Source organism: Rhamphochromis sp. 'chilingali', assembly GCF_963969265.1.
Source record: "Rhamphochromis sp. 'chilingali' genome assembly, chromosome: 1".
Taxonomy (NCBI): Eukaryota; Metazoa; Chordata; class Actinopteri; order Cichliformes; family Cichlidae; genus Rhamphochromis; species Rhamphochromis sp. 'chilingali'.
In genome coordinates, this window is record NC_137929.1 from 70,843,938 (window position 1) to 70,866,998 (window position 23,061).

Sequence of the window (23,061 nt, forward strand, 5' to 3'; positions counted from 1 at the left end):
TCCAGCCGAGATAGAAAAATCAATATTCTAATGTTCATGTTAAAGCAGTGAGTCTGTGGATTCATCACTCTCTGTGGATCAGTGTAAGTCTGTGTGTGGGTCAGCTGCAGGACTTGTTTGACCTTTGACCCTGGCAGACAGAGCTGGTTACTGCTGTGTGACTCCTGCCGTCGCTCCACTTTTAACTTCACTTAAATAAGTCCTGGCATGGCCCCGCCCCCTCTGACCTGCTGCTCCTGGATATGCTGATCGCTGCACTGCCAGTGTTTAACCACACCTCTTCTGACTGACCTTTGACCTCTGGCATGTCGATTTGATCCTTATTTAATGATAGTGTTTTGTGTATTTACATGTGATGCTGTTCCTGTGTTCAGCCTCAGCTGATATCCACAGACGCTCCCATTGGCTGGATTTAAAAACACAACAACAACACAGTCACTGGAGGTCTTAATGAGGCTCGTTCCCACCAGCTGACATTTTTCCATTTAAGCGACTCTTTTAAAAACATGTCTGCCTGAAATTCACATTTCATTTATTTTGGGGGATTTTAATAGCGAGATAGAACTTTATGTTTATCCTCCATGAAATCCAGTTTGTCGTAGCAGAACACAGACAGCATAGCACAGAGTTAGGATATAAAATAAAGGGGAATACGAGAATATGAATATAAGCATAAATATATACACAAACCATCAGTTTTCAGGAGACAGACACTATCTCGACCTTTAAGAATAGACTTCCATCCTCCCTTAGCTGTGCTGTAATAGCTGTAGGCTGCTGGGGGATTCCCATGATGCATTGAGTTTTTCCTTTTCAGTCACCGTTCTCACTCACTAGACCTCCCTGCATAAAAAAACAAACAAACAAACAAACAAACAAACAAAAAAACCCTCTCTGCATTGAATCATATCTGTTATTAACCTGTCTCTCGTCCACAGCAGATGGCCCCGCCCCTCCCTGAGCCTGGTCTGTGCTGAGTTTGTTTCCTCTCTGCTTTCGTGCCTTTCTGCCATCATTGACAGCGTTACTCTTCAACTGCAGGCAAAAACACTGAAAACACCGTTCAAGTCCAAACTCAGTGTTGTAAATGACATCATTCATTTTTGGTAAATTGGTTCATAAGTGGTTATTATTCTGCTGCAGCTTGGACCGACCTGATGCTTTTACTTTGAAAGGTACAGAACGACACAGTGCCGTAAACCAGGTGCCGTAAAGCGCACAGCAGCAGCAGCAGCGGGAGTTTGAATGCGCAGGGAGCTGATTGGTTAGTAAACAGGTAAAAAGACTGTTGAAGTTTAACTGTGAGTCACAAACGTTTCGTTAGCAGCTGGTCGATGAGGGAACAAGGCTGCTGTGAAAGTTTGTCGTGGAAATGTCACTTTGTTATTTCACGGAGCACAAAGCTGCCGACCGCTGCCAAGTGTAACAGCTAGGTTTGGCCACTAGAGGGCGCTCTCGGTAAACTGGTCCTGTTAGTCAGCGATGCAGAGGTTACAGGGTTCACTGCTGTGTGACGTCACAGACCAGTATAATATGGTGGGTTTATTTAATGGTGTAGAAAAGGCTTAAAGAAGGGTTTAATAACTGCAACAGCACTCAGTGTGGAGGCTGTGGAGGACTAAAGGTGTCATTAAAGACATTTATGATGAATGAATAAGGTTAAAGGTCACACACTGCTGTAAGGACTAGCCTGACAGGACCTGAGGTCCAGTTTAGGACATGTTGGAGTAGAAACAGTGAACACTGTTTTTACTGGTTATTTCTAATGTTTGGACGGACCAATGAGAAATGAGAACATGAGCTCAGGTGTAGCAGAGAGGCTGAAAGTTTGTACCTGTGCACAGAGGGTCAGTGGATACAGAGGATGATGAAGATACATCACCATGTCTCCATGTGAGGAGGGGCAGCTTTGGGTTATGGAGCTATATGAACCTGACGACTCTCTTACAGTCTGACCTTTGACCTCAGACAGTAGCTCTCCTTGCCTGTTTCACCCTCTCAGGTCTGTGTTCAGGGACTTTCAACACTGTCTGACTTTTCTGGAGGTCATTTAAACCTTTGATTCAACATTTTCCAACCTGATATAGAATAGAATAGAATAGAATAGAATAGAATTCAACTTTATTGTCATTGCACATGCACAGGTACAGGGCAACGAAATGCAGTTTGCATCCATCCAGAAGTGCTTTAGTGATATAGATATATTACAATATATATTAGCAATAATATAGATATGTGAGTATATTACAGAAATGGGTCTATTATGGTATGTTATAATGTACACGGTATGAAGTATGTTGTGAATATTCTATAACTATAAGTATGTACAGGCTTAACAATATAAGACATCAGTCATTCTGTGTTGCACTAAGAAAAGAACAATTGTGTCATTTGAACTTTGTTATTAAGTTCAGTTGCATTGTTCGTCTGCACCCGTTAACACAGCTGTGTGTACCTGTGGTAAAATCCCAGCCATAGGATAGAGAGTAGGGGTGGGGGAAAAAATCGATACTGTGTAGCATCGTGATATTTTGTTTGCTAATAATGTATCGATACAGGGACAGCAGAAATCGATATTTTGTTACAAAAAGGTTTTTGTGCTCTGACTTCAGAGCATGTTGAATGGGAAAGGGAAGGAGAGCTACAGGCAGAAGATGGAGAACCAGCTTCAGCAAAACAACGTTGGTGAAGTCTGGAGAGGCCTCAGCACCATCTCGGGCCACAAACAGCAGAACTCTCTGCCTGGGAGGGATGTGAGGTGGGCAAATGAACTGAATCATTTCTTCAACAGATTTGACTCAGCCATGAGGCAGTCTGCAACATCGGCTGCAGACTCACCCACCCCCACTGCTGCTGCTCCACCTCAGACACTTCACACCTCCTCTATTCACCCTGCTCACTCCCCCCCACCCCCAACAACAGCATCCAATACACACTCAACACAAGGCTCCAGCCTGTCTCTCTCAACCACCCAGGTTAGGAGGGAACTGAGGAGGATTAATGGCAAGAAGGCAGCGGGCCCAGATGGCATCAGCTCGAGGGTCGTCAGGTCCTGCGCGGACCAACTGTGTGGGGTGATGGAGCACATCTTCAACCTGAGCCTGAGGTTGGGAAGAGTCCCACAGCTCTGGAAAACCTCCTGTGTTGTGTTGAGGACTCAGGGCTGTGTGTCGGACAGGGTCGTCTGCAGTACGGGGGCCCCACAGGGAACGGTTCTGGCTCCGTTCCTCTTCACCATCTACACTGCAGACTTCTCCCACAATTCCACCCAGTGCTTCCTGCAGAAGTTCTCTGATGACTCTGCAATAGTCGGCCTCATCACTGATGGGGACGACAAGGAGTACAGAGGTCTGACCCAAGACTTTGTGGACTGGTGCCAGCTGAACTACCTCCAGATCAACGCCAGTAAAACCAAGGAACTGGTGGTAGACTTCCGCAGGCACAAGCATTCTCCACTGCAACCACTGAACATCCAAGGTATGGACATTGAGGCTGTGGACAGCTACAGGTACCTTGGTGTTCATCTGAACAACAGACTGGACTGGACTCATAACTCAGACGCCCTCTACAGGAAAGGGCAGAGCAGGCTGTACCTGCTGCGGAGACTCAGGTCGTTTGGGGTGGAGGGCCCACTCCTGAAGACCTTCTATGACTCTGTGGTGGCTTCTGCTATCTTTTATGGCGTGGTCTGCTGGGGCGGCAGCATCTCTGCTGGGGACAGGAAGAGACTGAACAGGGTGATCCGAAGGGCCAGCTCTGTTCTAGGATGCCCTCTGGACCCAGTGGAGGTGGTGAGTGACAGGAGAACGGCGGCTAAGCTGTCATCCCTGTTGGACAACATCTCCCACCCCATGCAGCAGACTGTGACAGCACTGAGCAGCTCCTTCAGTGGGAGACTGCGGCACCCACGGTGTGGGACGGAGAGATTTCGCAGGTCTTTCCTCCCCACTGCTGTCAGACTCCATAATAAAGACTTTAACTGATCAAGCACACACATCCATACATATGCAATAATAATAAGTGCAATAATCCTTTCTGTCATCGTTGTATTTTTACTCAGTTGTATATAGTATTTGTATTTGTATTCTATTTTTATCTTATTGTATATTTATTTTATTTTATTCTACTGTATATAGTATTTTATTCTATTCTGTACAGCTGTGTACTGTATTTATTCTTATTGTATTCTAATTTTTGCCTCATAACTTTTGCACTGTCCACTTCCTGCTGTGACAAAACTAATTTCCCACGTGTGGGACTAATAAAGGTTATCTTATCTTATCTTATGTTGATCCTTTTTCTGAGCAAGAATCCTGACACTGTCCAAATGTGTTTAATTGTTTTTTGGCAGCAATAAACATGACAGTTTACTTATTTTAATTTAAGACATGTTTTATTTTAATTAAGTTTAAAACTTTTTTATTTAATGTAAAATTATATTTTGTTTTAATTTACTTTCAAATTCTTCAGTTGCTGAAGGGGCTGCATAGTTTTCATATTGCATAGTTCAGAATAGTTATAATTGTACCAGATGGTTTCAGTTAAGTTGGACTAGACTGTAATACAAACCGTTCAGTTTGTCAACAATAAAACTGAAATGAGAGAAAGACTGAGTGCGAGACTTTGATATTAGAGAAAATGAATATTGATAAAGTTTACCTTTATGGACAGAATCTGAATATCGCAAAATATTTTTAAAAATTGCAATAATGTCGTATCGTGCGTTAAGTATTGTGATAATATCGTATCGTGGGATGTATGGTGATTCCCACCTCTAATAGAGAGGCTATTTGGAAGTGCTCGTCCTTCTGCGGCGGGTCGGAGAGCTGCTTGAATGCACTAACGTTGACTATTTTATGTGACCCCTGCCCCGAATGTTTGAATCTGCTGCGATGCTAATAACAGTCTGCACTCTCTGACCTGTGCTGGCCTTAAAACCACTGCAGGATCTTTTGTCTGCTTTGTGCACACGATGCACTTCAGGAACTGTGACAGTGAATGGATGAATGCATTATAATAGTGTTGAATCCAGCTGATGCTGAAACAGAAGGACTCTTGTTTGAGTTTAATGTCAGTCTTATTTCTCGTACATCTGTAAATGTGTTGCAGTCAGATTTTATTCATTTGTTTTTGAGAGAAGCGTAAACATTGGAGTTTACAGAGGATCGATGAGCGAATACAGTCAGACAGATGACGAGAGCTGTAACGTTAAACCACGCAGCTGAGTTTAAGTGTAATAAGAGTTTCCCCACCTGACCACACGCTGTGATCACAGTGTATGTGGATCGATTCCAGTGATTCAGAAGCTCCCAGGACACTCCCACTCACCTGTGGAGGCTCAGAAAGTCAGACTAGGATTTAAGACAAATTGTGAATTTGCAGACTAAATGTGATGACGATGAGAATAGAAAACAATTTAAAGTATTAAAGCCATGTGAAGCCTTTTGGTTGGACTGCCCTGTGATCAATAACGAAGCACAGCACTGTAAGTTTGAGACGTCTCAGCCCAACCTGATGACACCTCCAGTAACTCCTCCCCCTGTTTTACAGGCTGCTGCAGATCGTTGGTACTGTAACATAACATTCATACATTCATCTGTTTTCATATTAGTCAGCCAACAGGCTAAAACAGTCTAATGGTGTTAGAAGTTAAATGGAACAGGTTATTTTTCATTACATTTAGTTTAAAACCAATTTTGCAATGATTACAAAAACTGTTTATTCGTTCAGAGTAACTGAATGAGCTTTGCTACTTTGTAACAGCCGACTGTAACGGTCAGTTAGCCTCAAACAGTCTTTGCTGCTGTCACAGTGGAGACTCTATGTCATGGCTATTCAACTACGAAGTTAGTTGGGCCAGATTTTCAAACCGAGGAATTTATCTGGGCCAGATATATTTTTTGAAGCCAGTAAGCAGCAGATCATGATCAATTTCAAACCCACACAACTGTATTGAAAAACAAGTAATTTTTTTATTCCTATTCCCCTGTAAATCTGGTGACCTCTCACAAATGCACACCAAGAGGTCCATTTAAAAAAAAGGGAGCTATAACTAAACTATTTTTTGCACATTTGAAACAATAATATTAACAAAAAAACATTTTGATAATTCCCTTTCAAATTAAAATAAATATTTCGCTGACCACTCACTTTTCCTGCCATGGATGGAGCCCCATCGGTCACAAGTATACCGACACGCTTCATATCCAGACCATTTTCCTCAAAAAGAGCTGAAATCTTCTCAAACATCATTTCACCAGCTGTGTGTCCCTCTAACGGTAGCAAGCCGAGCAATTTCCAATCCAAAAAACTGATAATGACAGTTCTGTCATTATCAGTTCTGATAATGACAGAACTGTCATTATCAGTTCTGTCTGTGATCTCCTGCTATAGACATTACATCAGTTTTCTTCAGGTCATCTAACAGCATTTCAAACTCGTCTGACGCCAGAACTTCAACTCTACGAATATTTGAACTGTCCTACAGGGGTACGTTTAGCAGATGTCACACTTACTTTTCACCGCATCCACCACGGCCAGCATGCAGTATTTCGCTGTTTCAGAATCTGTGAAAGGCCTTTTCTTCTTCGCCCAGAAGCAAACACGAAGGGAAGCTGCAGCTCTCTCTTGGGCTGTACAGGACCCTCACCATGGTAGTACAACTCCGGTTGTAAGATTATTGAACTCGGTAAAATGAACAAGTATTTGTCAGTCCGGGCAGGGTTAAACCGACAGTTTTCATTGTCAATTTTGCACTTTTGGAGTGAGAGAGACATGCTGTTGTCGCATCATATATTACGATGATTGTTTAATATGTTTACATCACGGTGCATTGTGGGTTAAATATTGCTAGGCTACTAGGAGTGTTGCATTCACAGTCTACACTACGCTGTAGGAATTTTTAATTTTTTTTAAATTAACTAATTTTTTGCGTTTTCTCTGTGTTTCTGCCAGGACCACAGGCAGGGCCACTCGCGGGTTGCTTCTGGGCCGCATTTGGCCCGCGGGCCGCCATTTGAATAGGCTTGGTCTATGTGATGGTGTTGTATTGTAGCAGTGAGGGCTGCACTGAGGTACCAGCTGTAACTGTGGAAACAGCAGAAACTCACATCAGAGGCATGTTTGCTTTGTTACTGATGAGATGAACCTTTAATCCCAGCGTGTTCACCTCCTGTTACATGAACAGCAGGAAGGGGAAGAGTTGGATGGAACTTGCTCTGTCTTTGGTTCTAAGTGATAAGAAATGTTAGTAGTTATTTAAATGCTGGTGTTAGACACACTGAGGACAGCAGCACACACACTGCTGCTCTGTGCATGCAAAGCCTGCAGGGAAATGTAGTGCACTACCTGCTACTGTTGCACAGTCTGTGTCACACAGTCATACATGTGTTTGCATGTGTTGTATTTCAACCCAACACACAGCTGTGGAGGTGAGCAGATGTTTGCAGTGACGTGTCCTGAAATAAGCTGATTGCAGGTCCCTGCTGTGACTACAGTATCAGCCCTGGTCCCACTGTGGATCTGTCCTGGAGCCCCTGGATGACTCCCACAGTGGAGGAGGGGCCCTTTGTCACAGTGGCTGACCCAGCACTGCCTCCTGCACCTGGACTCTGGACCCTGCTCCAGGTCATCCACACAAACTCCACAGGAGGTCAGGAGAATTTGGAGCTGGACATTTGGCTCGAGCAGGCACAGCTGGGAATGAGGAGAGTTGTTGTGCAGTCTGTTTATTCATGCACTGCTGCAGCTGCTGATGTCACAGTGTTCATGTTTCATGTGTGTGTAAATGTTTTACTTCATATGATGTTTAGAAAAGCAGTAAAACATCATACTTCCATGCAGTCTGCATCCATCTTTAAATGTCCACACTGATGAAGCAACCACAGGTTTGACCCCTCTATAACAACACTCGAGCTGCCCACGATCACTTTAAGCTCCACACTGTGCTCATCACTGCTGTACAGACCAGTACGGGAAAGGCATGAGTTTAAGAAAGGGGAAGACGAATCCAGCAAAGACCTGAGACGTACACGTAGAGCTGATTCATGTAGTCAGACATGTCTCTGTGAACGGCCAATCACAGGGAGACATTCAGAAGCATAGAAAAACAGCTGAGATGTGCTGACTGACACAAGAACTGACAACAAGTGTTAAAGGTTCAGTTCAAATGGTCAGTTTGTTGGGAGGAGGTCAGGAGAGGGGCTGTGAGTGGGTGGAGATCCTCGTCTTCCTCAGCTTTGAGTTCTTCCTCAGGGAGAACATGTGCTCACTCCTTTCATTTTGAGTTTAACACAAAAGAACCTGTTTAGATGAGCTGAGAAACTTTAGCATGTTTGAACTCTGTCTCCTTTCTCTCCTCAGTCTGCTGTTGGACGCTGTCAGGCCCATGAAGCTCTGCTGTAAACGCTTCCATGTCCCAGGCTTCACCTTCACCTGCTGACCAATGGGAGGCGTGGCCAAAACCCTGAGGGGAGTGGAGCAGCAGGTAGCAGAGGTGAGCCTCTTGTGTGCAGCCTGTGGGACCAGGGAGGACGTGACGGCCGCTGTGGTGTCTGGATCAATGAAGCTGGTTTAACATGGAGTCGAACATGGAGATGATCCCAGTCTGTGTGCACTCGTGTCTTTGTGAGGCCAGTTTGAAGATGTTTCTGGAAACTGTCACATTTCTGCTCTCAGTCCGAGGTTGAAGATGTCTTTGTTGCATTTACTCGGCTGCAGCACCTTGTAACATGTTCCAACAACACGTCCAGGAATATTTGGCTTTCCGTGTTTTCAAGTAATGGTTCGACAGGCTGGAGATGAGCTATCCAACATGGCGTCTCCATGAACACATTACTTTACCTGTGATGTGCAGTTCTGTTGAAAATAGAGAGGACCTTTCCTGCAGTGCTGACAGTGCTGCGCTGTAGCAGCTTTCACCAATGTGCACACGTTCATGCACAGCAGCTGTCTTTGCTGTTGGGAGGGTTTAGTTTAGTCAACAGGAGGTTTTTGTGTCCTTTGCTGTGCAGCTTGTGTTGTGAGGAGGTTACACAGCATCCAGCTCTGGGAACAAGTCCCACCTCTTTCATTTGACGGGATTCTGATGCTCCACCTAAATGCCTCCAGTTTATTGGAAACAGTCTTCCTGTGGTGGGGACGGCCTCGAGCCACAGCTCGATGGAGCTCTGTGTATATTCTTGCTGACAGCAGCGGCGAGCTGTCCATTAATCAGTGCAGCAGCGAGACATGCAGGCATGCTTTGCTGCTGCCGTCAGAAATAACTGACAGGTTACTGTAGTGATTTGATAGATCGATGGAGCCCAGCTGATACTTGTTTGATCGTCCCAACAAATCGTGGATTTCTGCACGAGTCGTTGGCTTCGTGACAAACACTTGCTGATAACAGGAAGTTGCAAAGTGCCCACTGGTGAATAAACATGGTGTCAAACCCATGTGATGGTTGAGACTTTCTGCTGTCTCCACTTTACTTTAAATCTTCATTTATTGGCCTTTGTAAATGTGATGCATGCACACTGGGGAACGCTAATATCGACTGGTCTGCCTCGTCCCAGTAAGGCTGAAGCTGGCTGGTAGGTGGACGTAAGCTCTGACCTTGGTTTGCTGTCTTTGTGGATCGGCAGGCCTCGGTTACACTTGGGACGTGTTGGGATGTGAAGGAGATTTTCTCTTGCCAACAACATCTCTCATGTCTCTACTGCCGTTTGCACCACTTTGAACTGACTGAATGTGAAGAACTGAAGCATGAAGCAAAGACACACAGGAGACACTGGAACCACTGCAGAGACATGCTGATGACTGAGCTTTGTTTATTCTGACTAGATGATGTCATCAGTCGTCATCAGTTTTGATTGGCCGTTGGGTTAGTTTTGTAATGGTAACCATGGAGACATGAGCCAAGATTGAAAGAGTTGGACATCGCTGCTGAAGGAAGAAAAAACTGATGCTTTAATTTAAGCAACATGTGACTCTTTTTATTTAACCTAGCTTAGCTGCTACTGTCACACTGTGTTTGCCCATTATCCCAGTGCTTTGGGATTCTGGGCGGTCATTCACAGTGACCTCACAGGGCTCCAGCCTCACTGTGAGTACAGTCCATACAGCAGCTCATCACACGCTCAGGATTTATCCCTGTGTTTATGCTGCTCTTTGACAGGAGTCTCATTTAAAGACCGCAACGAGTGAAAGAGCAGCTGATAATTCCTGTAACAGAGAAGATGTGAGTCAAGTCAACACTGCCTTCATAAGTGACCCCAGGCTGACGTGGTCAGCACTGACACTCAGACAGACTGTGGTGTTTTTAAAAACAAAGGAATCCAAAGTGAACCCGAAATCAAACATAACATGGAAACAACAAAGGTTTCTGAGGAGCAGTTACAGAAGTGTTTGTGTGAGCTGTGTTATTCAGTGACTGAGGAGCAAAGTAAGACGAGGCTGTACGACTTTGTGAGACTCATCGGGAAAGGCTCATTGCAGCTCTCAGAGCTGCCCCCTGCTGGCCGGTAGAAAGATTGCAGGTTAAAGGCACTTCCACATTGGCTTCCATTTTTCGACCACATCCATCTTTTAACAAATACACTTCATGGTATTTGTCCACAGGACCTGGTTAACAGGGCAGCACAGTGTTGCAGTTGTTGACAGCTAGAAGGTCTGAGTCTGGATCCACCACCTGGTCTCTGTGCAGTTTGCATGCATGTTTGCATTTGTCCAATAACAGGATAATAGTCTCCAGTGGAACGTCCCCTTTATCTCCAAAGTCTTCATGTGAAGGGTGAGAGCTGCAGTAGGCATGAAACACCACAGGATTGGTGTTTGTGGCTGAGGACACGTTGAGTCAGAGTGGCTCCAGTTCTGAGGCAGCTAACAGAAATGAGAACGTGGAGGCTCAGGGTGGATGTGGGCTCACATTCACAGCTTTCATTTTCAGAGCAACAAACAAGCTGCTGTTGCGTTTTATGGTGTAAAGTTGTGATGCTGATGGAAATGCTGGAAAACTCTCACACATGTGGAGTTTGATCAGCAGGAGCTCAGCAGAGGGACGTTTCCTGTCTCTGTGTTTGTAGCTGAGGAAGAAGCAGAGGGCAGCTCTTTGTTTTTACACGCAGCCATTCAGGCTGTGATTTCACTGCACGTTTGAACAGAGAAGGTGACACTGAAACGCTGCCTCAGAGGGACTCACACTGTGTCACCAGCTCTCCAGCTTCACTCATAAGTGCTGCTTAAAGCCATGCTCAGGCTGGAAAGAGTCTGGCTTTGTTTTTCAGTAGGACAATAATCCCAAACTGTCACAGTCTGGGGATGTGGGGAAGCAGGACCCACAATGCAGGACCGTTACGATGAAAAGGTGTCTTTATTTACAGTAAAGTAAAATAAAAGGTAAACAATAAATCCCTGCGCGCTCCCATCTCCCGTTTCATGTCCTCGCGCCCGTGCTCCGTGTCTCTGTTCCCTGTGTACAACCTCGTTTCTGCAAATCCGCCTTGGAAACACACGAAGGCAGCCGTGAGCACCTCCAACTTCAAACAGATGCTGAGAAACTGATGGGAACGGTCCAGCGTCGAGGAGCGCTCAGCCACACCGTTAAGTAGCTCCCCGACAAGGCTGATCAGCTCCAGGTGGAAGTGAATCTCCTTGGCAGGTGTGACACACCCACCAGGCCTGAAGATGGCTGTAAGCTGGTGCTCAGCACACCCACAAACACACAGACGCACTGGGATAACGTTCACTTATCACTGTGATGTTCAGCGTGTGCTTTACCCGACAGTGTTATGAACCAGCTGTGCAGTCTGAGTGCATACGCCGGCTCTCTGTCAGCTCATATACAGACTTTTAAAAGGCTTTTATGAAACGGCTCTGGGATCTACCTGTGTGTGGCTGCATAGAAACCAGTAATGAACTTCAGTTTGTGGGACTCAGTGTGCCAGCAGTTCAAAGTGCAGGCCTGGGCTTTAAGGTGGAAATCCTGAGTCTGCCTCTTGGTTAAGTGGACAGTATAGATATTACACTATACTTGTGTTCACTGACTTCACTGTAGTCGCTTTGTTTGTGCTTTTTCATGTTTAGTCAGCATTGCATCAGTAAAGCTTCTTGATGATCATATCTGGTGTTGTTGCTGACGTGGCAATCTGCTCTGGAACCTTTCAGGCTGAGTAGACGAGCGTGCTGGGCCAGCGATCAGTGCAGGACCTGCTCATCCATGGGAACCATGAAGCTCCTGCTGGCATGTTTCTGGTGATCTGTTGATGCCAAAGGAGGTTTGAAACTCTGAAGTCACCGAGTCAGCAGAGTGTTGGCAGCTGTTATGCGCGGTAATATATGTGCTCTGCCACTTTGTGTGGTTACTAAGCTCTACCACTTAAATGGCAATAATAACAGCACTTACAGTGGATGGTAGAATAATGAAATGTTGCAGTCCTGACTTGTGACCATTCTCTCTGCTATGTTTCTACAGGTAGACTGCATGGCTGCAGTGTTGCAGTGGGACTGAAAACACCTGAGTGTGAAGATGTTGTCCCTGTAGTGTGCTGAAGCTTGTTTATAATGACATATGCTGTTTGGATATCTGCACTTGTTGTCCTTACCGTTGGAAATAAACCTGTGCATTAGGGCCCTGCAGTCAGTGACAGTATGTCAGTGTTCTGTGTAATGTATCACTATACTTGAATCCATTTCATTTTCATTCATAGCCTCATATAGAGAATGGCATTTACACAGACGCACTGATGCAGGGCTTTCTGTTTCTATCAGTTCAGCTCCATCATTAGTCTTTACAAACGTTACAGACACACAGAACCAAAGTCCAGGTATGTGTGGTCCACATGAGTCCAGCCTGCAGGAGAAACTGTCCCTGTAGCCAACCTAGTATGTTTGTGTAGCAGCTCACTTTGTGTCAGATGTGATCTGTGTAAAAGCTTTAAGTTGTTTTGTCCTGTGATCACTGCGTTCAGTAAAGTCTCCTGTCAGCCATCGCTGACAGTTCAGCAACCCGACCACGTTCAAAAGGGGCTTCTTAATCACATGTCATATAAACTGAACAGTTACAGTGTTTCCTCATTTAGAGTCTAGTTAGCCTTAGTCCTCTGCAGGCTGAGATTCATCCTGTCACGTTTTTGGGTTCTCTGCAGGAATGCATGGTTCCATCTCCCAGACTCCTGCAGTCCCAAATCATCACACCCTGCTTCTCTGTCAGGACTCTGCATGTGACACTCTCGGACAGGTTCAACTCAAATATACTGGAACTTTTCTAAGACAAACAAATTTGGACTCCAGTTTGCTCCAGTTATTCATCAGACTTCTTTAGGAACGTTTCAGTCTGCATTTTTGTCCTAAAGAGCAAACAAGGTTTTTATTTCTTGGACACTGTCCTTCACTCTGAGGGACGTTCATTTTCACTGACAGCCCCTGGACGGTGTGGATTCATGTTAGAATATCACCATGACTCTGATTTCTGATGCAGATGCTTTTATTTGCTCAGATTTTCCATCAGTCTGATGTCTTAATTTTTCTCTTAATTATTTTTCATGTGACTAATTAATGCAGACACAGCTCTAAAGGCTAACGCAGGAGTTGCCAGTGTAGTTTCATTTTGTGGCTTTCAGTTTCTACTTTCCTCTTCAGCATGTGAGACAAGCTCGTGTTAAGCATTTGTTCTTAAATGTTCATGAATATTCAAGCTGTAGTTGTCATGCCGATCAGCTTCCCAGTGAACCTGTTTAACCTGTGAGGGCTTCATGGTCTGTTTTCTAAAGAGTTCATTCGTTCTACTCAAACAAGGAAGTGCTTGGAGACGATGTGGTCAGTGTGTCAGTAGAAACTAAAAAGAAGAAGAGCCTGTTTCTGACCGCTCAGGCTTGGTGAAGTCTTCATACAGAAGGTACAGTCGCATTTTTTCAGTATCACTGTTGCTTTTTTGTATATTGAACTCTGATAATGATAAATGAGGATTACATTGACTTTACACTGTGCTAATATTAGCTCTGCTTGTATGTTGCAGTCATGGCTGCGGCGTCGGCTCTGGTGTCTGAGGACAGTCTTCTTTGTCCCGTCTGTCTGAGTGTGTTCACTAAACCTGTGTCGATTCCCTGTGGACACAACTTCTGTATGAACTGTATCACAGAGTACTGGAGCACCCTGTCTGTACTCCAATGTCCACTGTGCAAAGAGACGTTTTACACCAGGCCGTTGCTTCGGGTTAACCCTGTCATTGATGAAATGGCAGAAAAGGTTAAAAAATCTCTTCAAGAAATGTTGTTGAGTTCAGCTGAACGAGCAGGACATGAAGACGTGCTCTGCAGCATGTGTGCAGGGTCCAAGGTCAGCGCCCAGAAGTCCTGTTTAATGTGTTTACTGTCCTACTGTCAAACACATCTGGAGCCTCATCAGAGGATTTCAGCTTTGAAGAAGCACAAGCTGATCGATCCAGTTCAGGACCTGGAGAGCAGAATATGTCGGGATCACGGTGAGCCTTTGGAGCTGATCTGCAGACTGGATCAAAGGTTTCTGTGTCAGTCCTGTAAATGCAGTGACCATAAAACACATGAAACAGTGAGTCTGGAGGACGAGGCTGAAATGAGGAAATCCCAGCTGAGATTAGAAAATAACAGCATGGATCAGATGATCCAGGAGCGTGAGCAGAAAATCCAGGAGCTTCAACAGTCAGTGAAGACCAGCAGAAGTAAAGCTGAGGAGGCGTTATCGTACAGCAGGAAGGTGATGACCGCTTTGGTGCAGCACATAAAGACAGAGTTCACCAGACTGTCTGAGGCGATCGAGACGAAGCAGGAAATAAATGAGACAGAGGCAGAAAGCTTTATTGATGAGCTGCAGGCAGAGATTACACACATGAAGAAGAAGAAGCTGCAGTTTCATGAAGCTTCGCTCATCAGAGACCCCTTCAGCTTCCTGGAGAACGTCCTCTCTCTTACCTACAATAAGCCCCAGCTGCAGGACTGGTCTGCTGTGACTGTAACCAGTGACCAGTTTATGATTCAGGAGACCCTGGCCGAGCTGGAGACAGCAGTCAGAGAAGAAGTCAGCACGCTCTATGATATAAACTTCAGAGATGGGAAAGAACAAAGGTATGATCTGAATGTTTTCATGGCTTGGTCCAGATATGGGTTCTCCTTGAAACACGGTGAGGTCACTCAATCAAAATCAGTCAGTGTCTCCAACTCGACACCCCTTTTTGTACATGAACTTTTGTTTGTTCAGTAAAAATCAAGAATAGTTTAGTCTAGGTGGATTTCTAGGTGCAGCCAAGTGGCAGAGGGCTTTCGGTCCGTCGTGGTGAAGAGCTGAGCGTAAAAGCGAAGCTCTCAATTTACTGTTCGATCTAAGTCCCTACCCTCACCTATGGTCACGAGCTGTGGGTAGTGACTGAAAGAACGAGATCAAGGATACAAGCGGCGGAAATGAGCTTCCTCCGAAGGGTGGCTGGCCTCTCCCTTAGAGATAGGGTGAGAAGTTCAGCCATCCGGGAGGGGCTCAGAGTCGAGCCGCTGCTCCTCCACATTGAAAGGAGCCAGTTGAGGTGTTTCAGGCATCTGACAAGGATGCCCCCTGGGCGCCTCCTGGGTGAGGTGTTCGGGGCATGTCCCACCGGGAGGAGGCCCCGGGGCAGACCCAGGACACGCTGGAGAGATTATATCTCTCGGCTGGCCTGGGAACGCCTTGGTATTCCCCCTGATAAGCTAGAGGAGGTGGCTGGGGAGAGGGAGGTCTGGGCTTCTCTGCTTAGGCTGCTTTATACAACTTTCCTCTTTCACCCATTTATACAAGCACTTTGTTGTTTTTGCTACCTAAGTGCTCACTCTGATTGTAACATCGGAGAGCAACCTGGGGTTCAGCATCTTGCCCGAGGATACTTTTGGACGTCCAAATACTTCTCAGAATTATAATCCAACACATCAATTACGATGATGATGATAATAATGATGATAATCATCATGGTGAGGAGGAGGAATAGAGTCAAATCCAAGTGCAACAAGGACAGTTTGCCCTTGGTGCTGCTGCTGAAATTTCCAAGGGTGAACTTCTGCAATCCTTTGAACCTCTCTCTCTTACAGTCACTGTTCTGTGAGTGTCAGTTTGACATACCTCAGAGGTGCTCTGATTCCTCCATCCTCTCTCCATCTCATCTCCTCCAGTTTCTGGACCTTCTCTGTGTCTCCTTTCTCCTCCATCTTCCCAATCAGGAAGTCCAAGTGGACAGTAGTGGATGCTGAATCAGCTTTCAGAGCGATCTGCTCCAGTCTGACTACATGCTGGTAGGACTCATCCAGAAACTGGGACTTCTCTGCTGTCAGCAGTTTCATTTCCTTTCCAAGTAAATGAACATCCTTCTCTTTTGTTGGTGGTTCGTTCTCCTGACCGCTCCTTATCCTGGTCACATATCTCCTCTTTCCTTTCACATGCACTGATGCAGGACACTTGTTGGTGCATGACGTGCAGAGACCATCTCTAAAGACCTCACAGTGATTTAAGGGCACCGTGCATCCAGGATAGTGACAGTTCTCCTCACAGACTGTACAGCTGACAGCTGCTTTCAAACCCGGCCCAGGCATCTCTGATAGGTTCTTTATGTTTAAAAGCTTCAGCAACAAATGGAGTGACCTCTTCATTCTTCATGTTGTCATGTTTCTCCAGAGCTTCCTGACTCTGTTTCATCTCTCTCTGTTTCACTTCAGTGAATTTGATCCTTTCTTGCAGGTTTTGGATGCAGGCTGTCAGTCTGATTCTTTCCTTTAACACTTTAAATGCTGCCTCTGGCTTTAGAGGTGTAGTTTCCTTCAGGAAGGCTGTGAACTCTCTGAGCTTCCAAAATTTAGTTTCAGGTATTTTTCTTTCTCGTCTTCAAGCTGGCAGTTATTGAACAGGAAGTGAACAGACTGATTCTTCTCATTTTTGACACATTTAATTTTTGAATCTTCAAGAGCTTGAAGAGCATATTTAGGGTTTCTTACATCTGAGTGTGTGATGAGAGCTACAATGTTTTTCTCCACATTCAAGTGATATTCAAACATGGATTTATTACCCAAAGTTTGATTCTGTTCATCTGGACGTAGTGTTTTCAGTGGGAGAAACGTTTCTTCATTCATCCAGGTTTCTTCAGTCTCAGCTGACTGCAGGCTTCAATCTTATAAACAGTACATTTGCATAATGACTGAAACCAGCCCACTGAAGGAACAATGGGCTGGGAGGTCAGCTTATGATCATTAATATGCATTTCTCATGACCACTGATCAAAGGCCATTGATCAATGGCCTGATTGGTTGACGAGCTATACAGTGGCTTGCAAAAGTATTCGGCCCCCTTGAACTTTCCCACATTTGGTCACATTACAGCCACAAACATGAATCAATTTTATTGGAATTCCACGTGAGAGACCAACACAAAGTGGTGCACACGTGAGAAGTGGAACGAAAGTCATACATGATTCCAAACATTTCTTACACATAAATAACTGCAAAGTTATTTAGTCCAGCATCTCATCCCCAAACTGTGATGGGCACTTCAACCATTTCCAGCTGGAAATCATGGCCTCAGACTGAGCAGTGCTGAGTCTGAGGCCAGCCCCTTCACTACAGACAGAGGGTTACAGCTGGAGGTTATTGTTAACTATTTTAGTTAATGAAAAGAAATTTAAAATCATTTTATATAGAGTCCAACTATAAAAATAAAACAAATGTAAAATATAAATAAATAAAAACAAAATAAATAAGTATAGATATGAAGTGTCACTTTTTTCTAACTTTAACATCAAATTTTTAAATCATCCCAATATTCTAATACTGACAATAAAAATGAAATTAAAACTGTATTGTTACGTTCTTTGTCTAGGCGTGTATTGAACGCAACAAGAAATTGGCCCCACTCCCGCTCCACCAAAGCAAGAACACAAACAGTCGTATCTTTTAAAGTGCTAAGCAGCCATTTATTTGCTTCAGCAGTGAGCAGTGCCAAAAATAACAAACAAAACTCCCTAATGGTCCCTACGCTTTCCTACACAAATGAAAACCAAACAAAAGACAATTCTCTTACCTAACTTTTTACATGAAAAACAGGAGAAAACTTAATCAACAAAAATGGCTTCTCACGCCTACTAGGCTGCTGCAGTGAAGGATATATACAAGGTGAACAAAATACACGATTGCTACTTGACAGAACTATTTACAGCTATTTACAAAATTGAGGTACTAATGCCACACACACACACACGAGGTTATACCTGCAGATCAGTTTGGCAAAGACACTCTACACAGCAACGAATCAGAAACACAGGTTCGTTGTTGGATGGTGGAGGTTAGGAGAGAGGGGGCCAGGTGGCTGTCATCCGGTAGTTAAGTATTGGAGGTGATCAACCAATATCCAATCCCAGGACAGGAAAAGACTCCACCCAGCTACTCAGCAGGCACGCCCAGGTGTCCACCTCCTAAGAGAGAAAAGGGAAAAGACCCACAGCCATCCTCTGATGGGAGGACTCACACATAAAGCAAACACTGAAAACATTAGATCATAACACTTCCCCCCCACCCAAAAATCAAACATCTAACCCCAAATGAAATGTTTGATTCAAGACCTAGAGAGGGCATCAGCCATGATGTTCTCTGAGCCCTTTTTGTACTGGATTTCAATGTTGAAGTCCTGGAGGAGTAGGGACCAGCGCATAAGGCGCTGGTTGCTGTTCTGCATCCGAGTTAGGAACTGGAGAGGGTTGTGGTCAGAGAACCCGACAGTTGGAACAGGACTGGACCCAAGGTACACTTCAAAGTGCTGCAAGGCTAGCAATAAGGCTAAGGCTTCCTTTTCAATCGTGCTTTAATGCAATTGGTGTTTTAGGAATTTTTTGGAAAAGAAACAGACTGGAATGTCAATGCCATTTCCATCCTCCTGCACCAGCCCCCAAAGCACTGGCGTCCACCTCAAGCTTGAGCGGACGTGCGAAATCAGGGGCGGCCAACACAGGAGCACTGCAAAGGAGAGCTTTGGCAGCTTCGAAAGCAAACTGACATGTCTCTGACCACACAAATGGTGATTTTGGACTGGCAAGACTGGTTAGTGTGGCTACTACCTCGGAGAAGTTTTTGCAGAACCCACGATAATAACTTGCCATGCCTAGAAAACGCCGCAGCTCCCGAAGCGTCTGCGGAGCTGGGAAGTTTAATATGGCCTGCACTTTCACAGCAACAGGGAGGACTTGACCCTGTCCTACTTGTTTCCCTAGGTCGGTTACAACAGCCTTTCCAAACTCACACTTAGCCAAGTTCAGTGTCAGAGAGGCATCACGCAAACGGTCAAATATTTCACTGAGAGTTTTGAGGTGTTCAGTCCAGGTGGATGAATAGGCCACTATATCATCCAGATACACTTCACAGTTTATGACTCCAGGTAACACAGTGTTCATCAGTCATTGGAATGTGGCGGGAGCATTTCTTAACCCGAACGGCATGACGGTGTATTGCAAAAAGTGGTTGGGTGTAACAAAGGCACTGATTTCTGATGCGCGTTTGGTTAATGGGACTTGCCAGTATCCTTTTAGGAGGTTGAGTTTGGTCACAAAGTTTGCAGAGCCCACACGATCGACCAGGTCATTCATGCGTGGGAGTGGAAAAGAGTCTGGTTTTGTAGCAGCGTTTACCTTTCGGTAATCGTTACAGAAACGGGAGGTTTGATCGGGTTTTGGAACGAGCAATGATGGTGAGCTCCAAGAACTATTACTGGGAAGGGCAAAACCATGGTCAAGCTGATACTGGACTTCTTGCTGCATTATGGCATGCTTAGTGGGATTTACTCTGTAGGCATGTTGCTTTATTGGCTTGTGATCACCCACGTCAATATCATGACTTAGCACATGCGTTTGAGTGGGGATATCACCAAAAAGAGTTGGGTAATTGTTAATGAGCTCTCGGACATCAGATTTGGCAGGATCAGACAGATGTGCTAAATAGACATCCAAGTCAGCCAGACGTGCACCGGAAACAGAGCTGTGCCTATCATCCAACCCATCATCGCAGGGACTATATAAGGGTTGAGAGACGGACACTGACACAATAGGTGACACAGCAGGTGACGGACTGGAGGGAGAAGGGTAGCAGCAGCTATGGCTCACCCAGATGATGTCATGCCAATCCAATCAAAGGTTGAGGGAAAATAAAAGTCTAATAAAAAGAATCAGAGTGACCACTAATGCTTTGGGAGAGCAGACAGACAAAAATAAGAATCTAATTGGAAAAAAGAAAAAACAAAAAGGTTTAATTTTATGTGACCTTTGACCCTGAGCAGAAAAGGATCAGCTCAGGTTTCAGTGTTAAACAGGAACCTGTTCATAATGTTTACATGTTTGCTGAAGACTTTCTATGCTTTTCTGTGCAGGATCAGTTTGATCTCATCACCACATGAAGACATCGTCTCAGACAGTTTTCTCATCAGGTCAGGACCTCCTGCTGTCTACCAGCTGAGAGCAAAGAAACAGAAGACTGGAACTCTGACAAGAATGACTGTTGGAGAAAAACGTCCAAACAAGCCAAACAGAACCATCTTACTGGTGGGAGAAACAGGAGCAGGAAAATCTACTCTGATCAACGCTCTGCTCAACTACACCATGGGAGTGAAGTGGGAGGATGGAGTCTGGTTTATGATCTCAGAGGAGGAGAGAAGAAGTCAGACATCAGATGTGATCGTGTACGAGATCTTTGGTTTTGAAGATGTAACTCTGCCCTACTCTCTGACCATCATCAACACTCCTGGATATGGAGACACCAGAGGGATCGAACATGATGACACCATCAGTCACAGATTATTGGACCTGTTTCAATCAGAGGATGGGGTCCATGAAGTTCATGCAGTGGGTCTGGTGATGAAGGCGAGTGTGAATCGACTGAGTGAGCCATTGAGGTACGTCTTTGATTCAGTGATGTCTCTGTTTGGAAAAGATGTGGAGAAAAACATCATAGCTCTGATCACACACTCAGATGGAAGCAGGCCTAAAAACCCTCTTCAAGCTCTTGAAGCTGCAAACATTAAATGTGCCAAAAATGAGGACAGTCAGCCTGTTCACTTCCTGTTTAATAACTGCCAGCTTGAAGAGCGAATGGAGGAAAACACAATTTTTAGAAATTCATGGGAACTTACACAGACAAACATGGATCATTTGACAAACTTGTTGGGAAAATCTAATCCTCAGAAACTGATGAAAACAGCCGAAGTGTTAAATGAACGAATAAGACTGAAAGCCTGCATCCAAAACCTGGAAGACAGAATCGAGCTGGCTGAACTGAAACAGACAGAAATCAGACAGATCCGAGAAGCTCTGAAGCAGACGAATCACAGAAATAAAATGGAAATTGAGAAAATATTGAGTCTTTTGGAAAATCTTGAAAAGGAAATGAAAGTGCTGACAGCAGAAAAGGAAAAGTGGCTAAGTGACTCCTACCAGCATGCTGTCAGACTGGAGGAAATCGCTCTGAAAGCTGATTCAGCATCCACTGTTGTGCACTTGGACTTCCTGATTGAGAAGATGAAGGAGGAAGGAGACACGGAGAAGGTCCAGAAACTGGAGGAGATGAGGAGAGAGGATGGAGGAACCAAAGAAGCAGTGCAAGCTTAAACGAACACCATCACCAACATTGGGAGACTCTTCCTCTGGCATACGTGAAACATGTAAAGAAGCATCAGGCAGATGGTACTGATGCTGCTACATGTTCAGATGTACACAGATGCTGATTGTTGATGTGGACATGAGGGCCTCCTTCTAAGACGGGAACATCATGTATGCTTTCATATTTTATCCAGTTAAAAATATCAATTCTCGTGTTAAAAAATACTTATTATTAATATACATGTATTTCACACAGATATTTGTACTTATGCACATGACAAATATTACTACATAAACTCCACAGTCAGTTATTATGCAGAGCAGAGCTGCCAGCTGTGCTGTAAATGCAGTGAGGGCGCCCCCTGCTGTTTAATGATCAGTACAACAGTGTGTGAGAACAGCTCCTCTGACGTCACTATCTCCACAAATACATGTGTTTCTGTCACGTTGTTCTACTGTTGTCAGTGTGAGCTTTATCCTGCTGCTCCTCTCATGCTGACTCAGTAAACTGGTTGTGGGACAGTAACGTGTCACTGACACGATCCAGAGACAGTCCAACATGTTGTTGTCTTTCAGTGAGTGCAGAGGATGTTGGAGACACTGAACTCAGACACAGTGTGGAAATAATCCAACTTTGACTCTTCAGTGTTTCTGAGCCCAGTCCTGAAATCTGATCTTCTTCCAGCTGATCGATGCCTCGATTGATTCTTCATGTGTTCATGCTGGATATTTGTGATGGCTCAGGCCGAGCGGAAACATTTGGATCCTTTCATGTTGGACTTGATCTGTTCAGATTCTCTATGTTCGGGTCGTCCACATGAATCGTCTCCTGCTCGATGCACTTTTTTGTCAATCCTCAATAAAATCTGCTTAATTCAGTCACTTTGCTCAGAGTGTCTTTGCTGGATCATCAGCTTCTTTGTTTCTCTTTGTTCCTCAAACACTTTCAGTTTATTGCAAGCAGCAGCTCTGACACACACTGACACAGCAAAGTGGCAAAGGATCAGCCAGCTGGCCCCGGGAGACATGACTGTGAAGAAGCCTGTCCATTCTCCGGCTCTTCTTTCCTCCGTTTCCATTTGCAGTCTCATGCCCTCTCTTATTAAGTCCAAGAATTCATCCTTCCTGTCTTTCTTTTGTCCACTCTTGGCTCCAGCTGGCCCACTGCTGAACTGGGCCTGGAGTGTCCTCCTGGATGGAGACAATTAGGACTGGAGCCCTGGTAGAAGGCTCTGTCCCAACACCTCATCCATAATACAGACCAGCACCATTTAGCAGCCGTGGGCTTCCCACTCACTCCCTCGCCTGACCCTGGATACTTGCAATCCTAACAGCAGAGGAAATCACAAGTGGCAATGGACAAAAACAGCAACAGTACAGGTTTACACGAATAAGTTCAAAAGACTAGAGTTAACAATACATATTTTAACACTACTGTACATACTTTGTTTTGTTTTGTTGGCCTG

At 44.8% G+C, this 23,061-nt stretch overlaps 1 protein-coding gene across 3 annotated transcripts; it reads left to right on the forward strand.

The window, feature by feature from the left end:
* Positions 1–54: 54 nt before the first annotated feature.
* On the forward strand, positions 55–22,634 carry LOC308396173 (uncharacterized protein). Of its 3 annotated transcripts, XM_080881303.1 has the most exons (7): positions 55–83; positions 939–1,276; positions 8,362–8,494; positions 12,145–12,308; positions 12,452–13,873; positions 13,994–15,077; positions 20,371–22,634. In XM_080881303.1, exons 6-7 carry the CDS (start codon positions 13,996–13,998, stop codon positions 21,602–21,604), a joined length of 2,316 nt encoding a protein of 771 aa, XP_080737429.1. In that variant the 5' UTR covers positions 55–83; positions 939–1,276; positions 8,362–8,494; positions 12,145–12,308; positions 12,452–13,873; positions 13,994–13,995; the 3' UTR covers positions 21,605–22,634. The 3 variants fall into 3 exon arrangements, with proteins under 3 accessions (XP_080737429.1, XP_080737428.1, XP_080737430.1); XM_080881302.1 differs by lacking the exon at positions 55–83 and having other exon boundaries at positions 856–1,276; XM_080881304.1 differs by lacking the exon at positions 55–83 and having other exon boundaries at positions 856–1,264.
* The last annotated feature ends 427 nt before the right edge of the window (positions 22,635–23,061 follow it).

Bases quoted from the DNA above. Each gene is read 5' to 3' on its own strand.
- LOC308396173 (XM_080881303.1), top strand. From the start codon at position 13,996: ATGGCTGCGGCGTCGGCTCTGGTGTCTGAGGACAGTCTTCTTTGTCCC. The intron at 15,078-20,370 runs GTATGATCTGAA...TTTTCTGTGCAG, and splicing joins AGAGATGGGAAAGAACAAAG to GATCAGTTTGATCTCATCAC.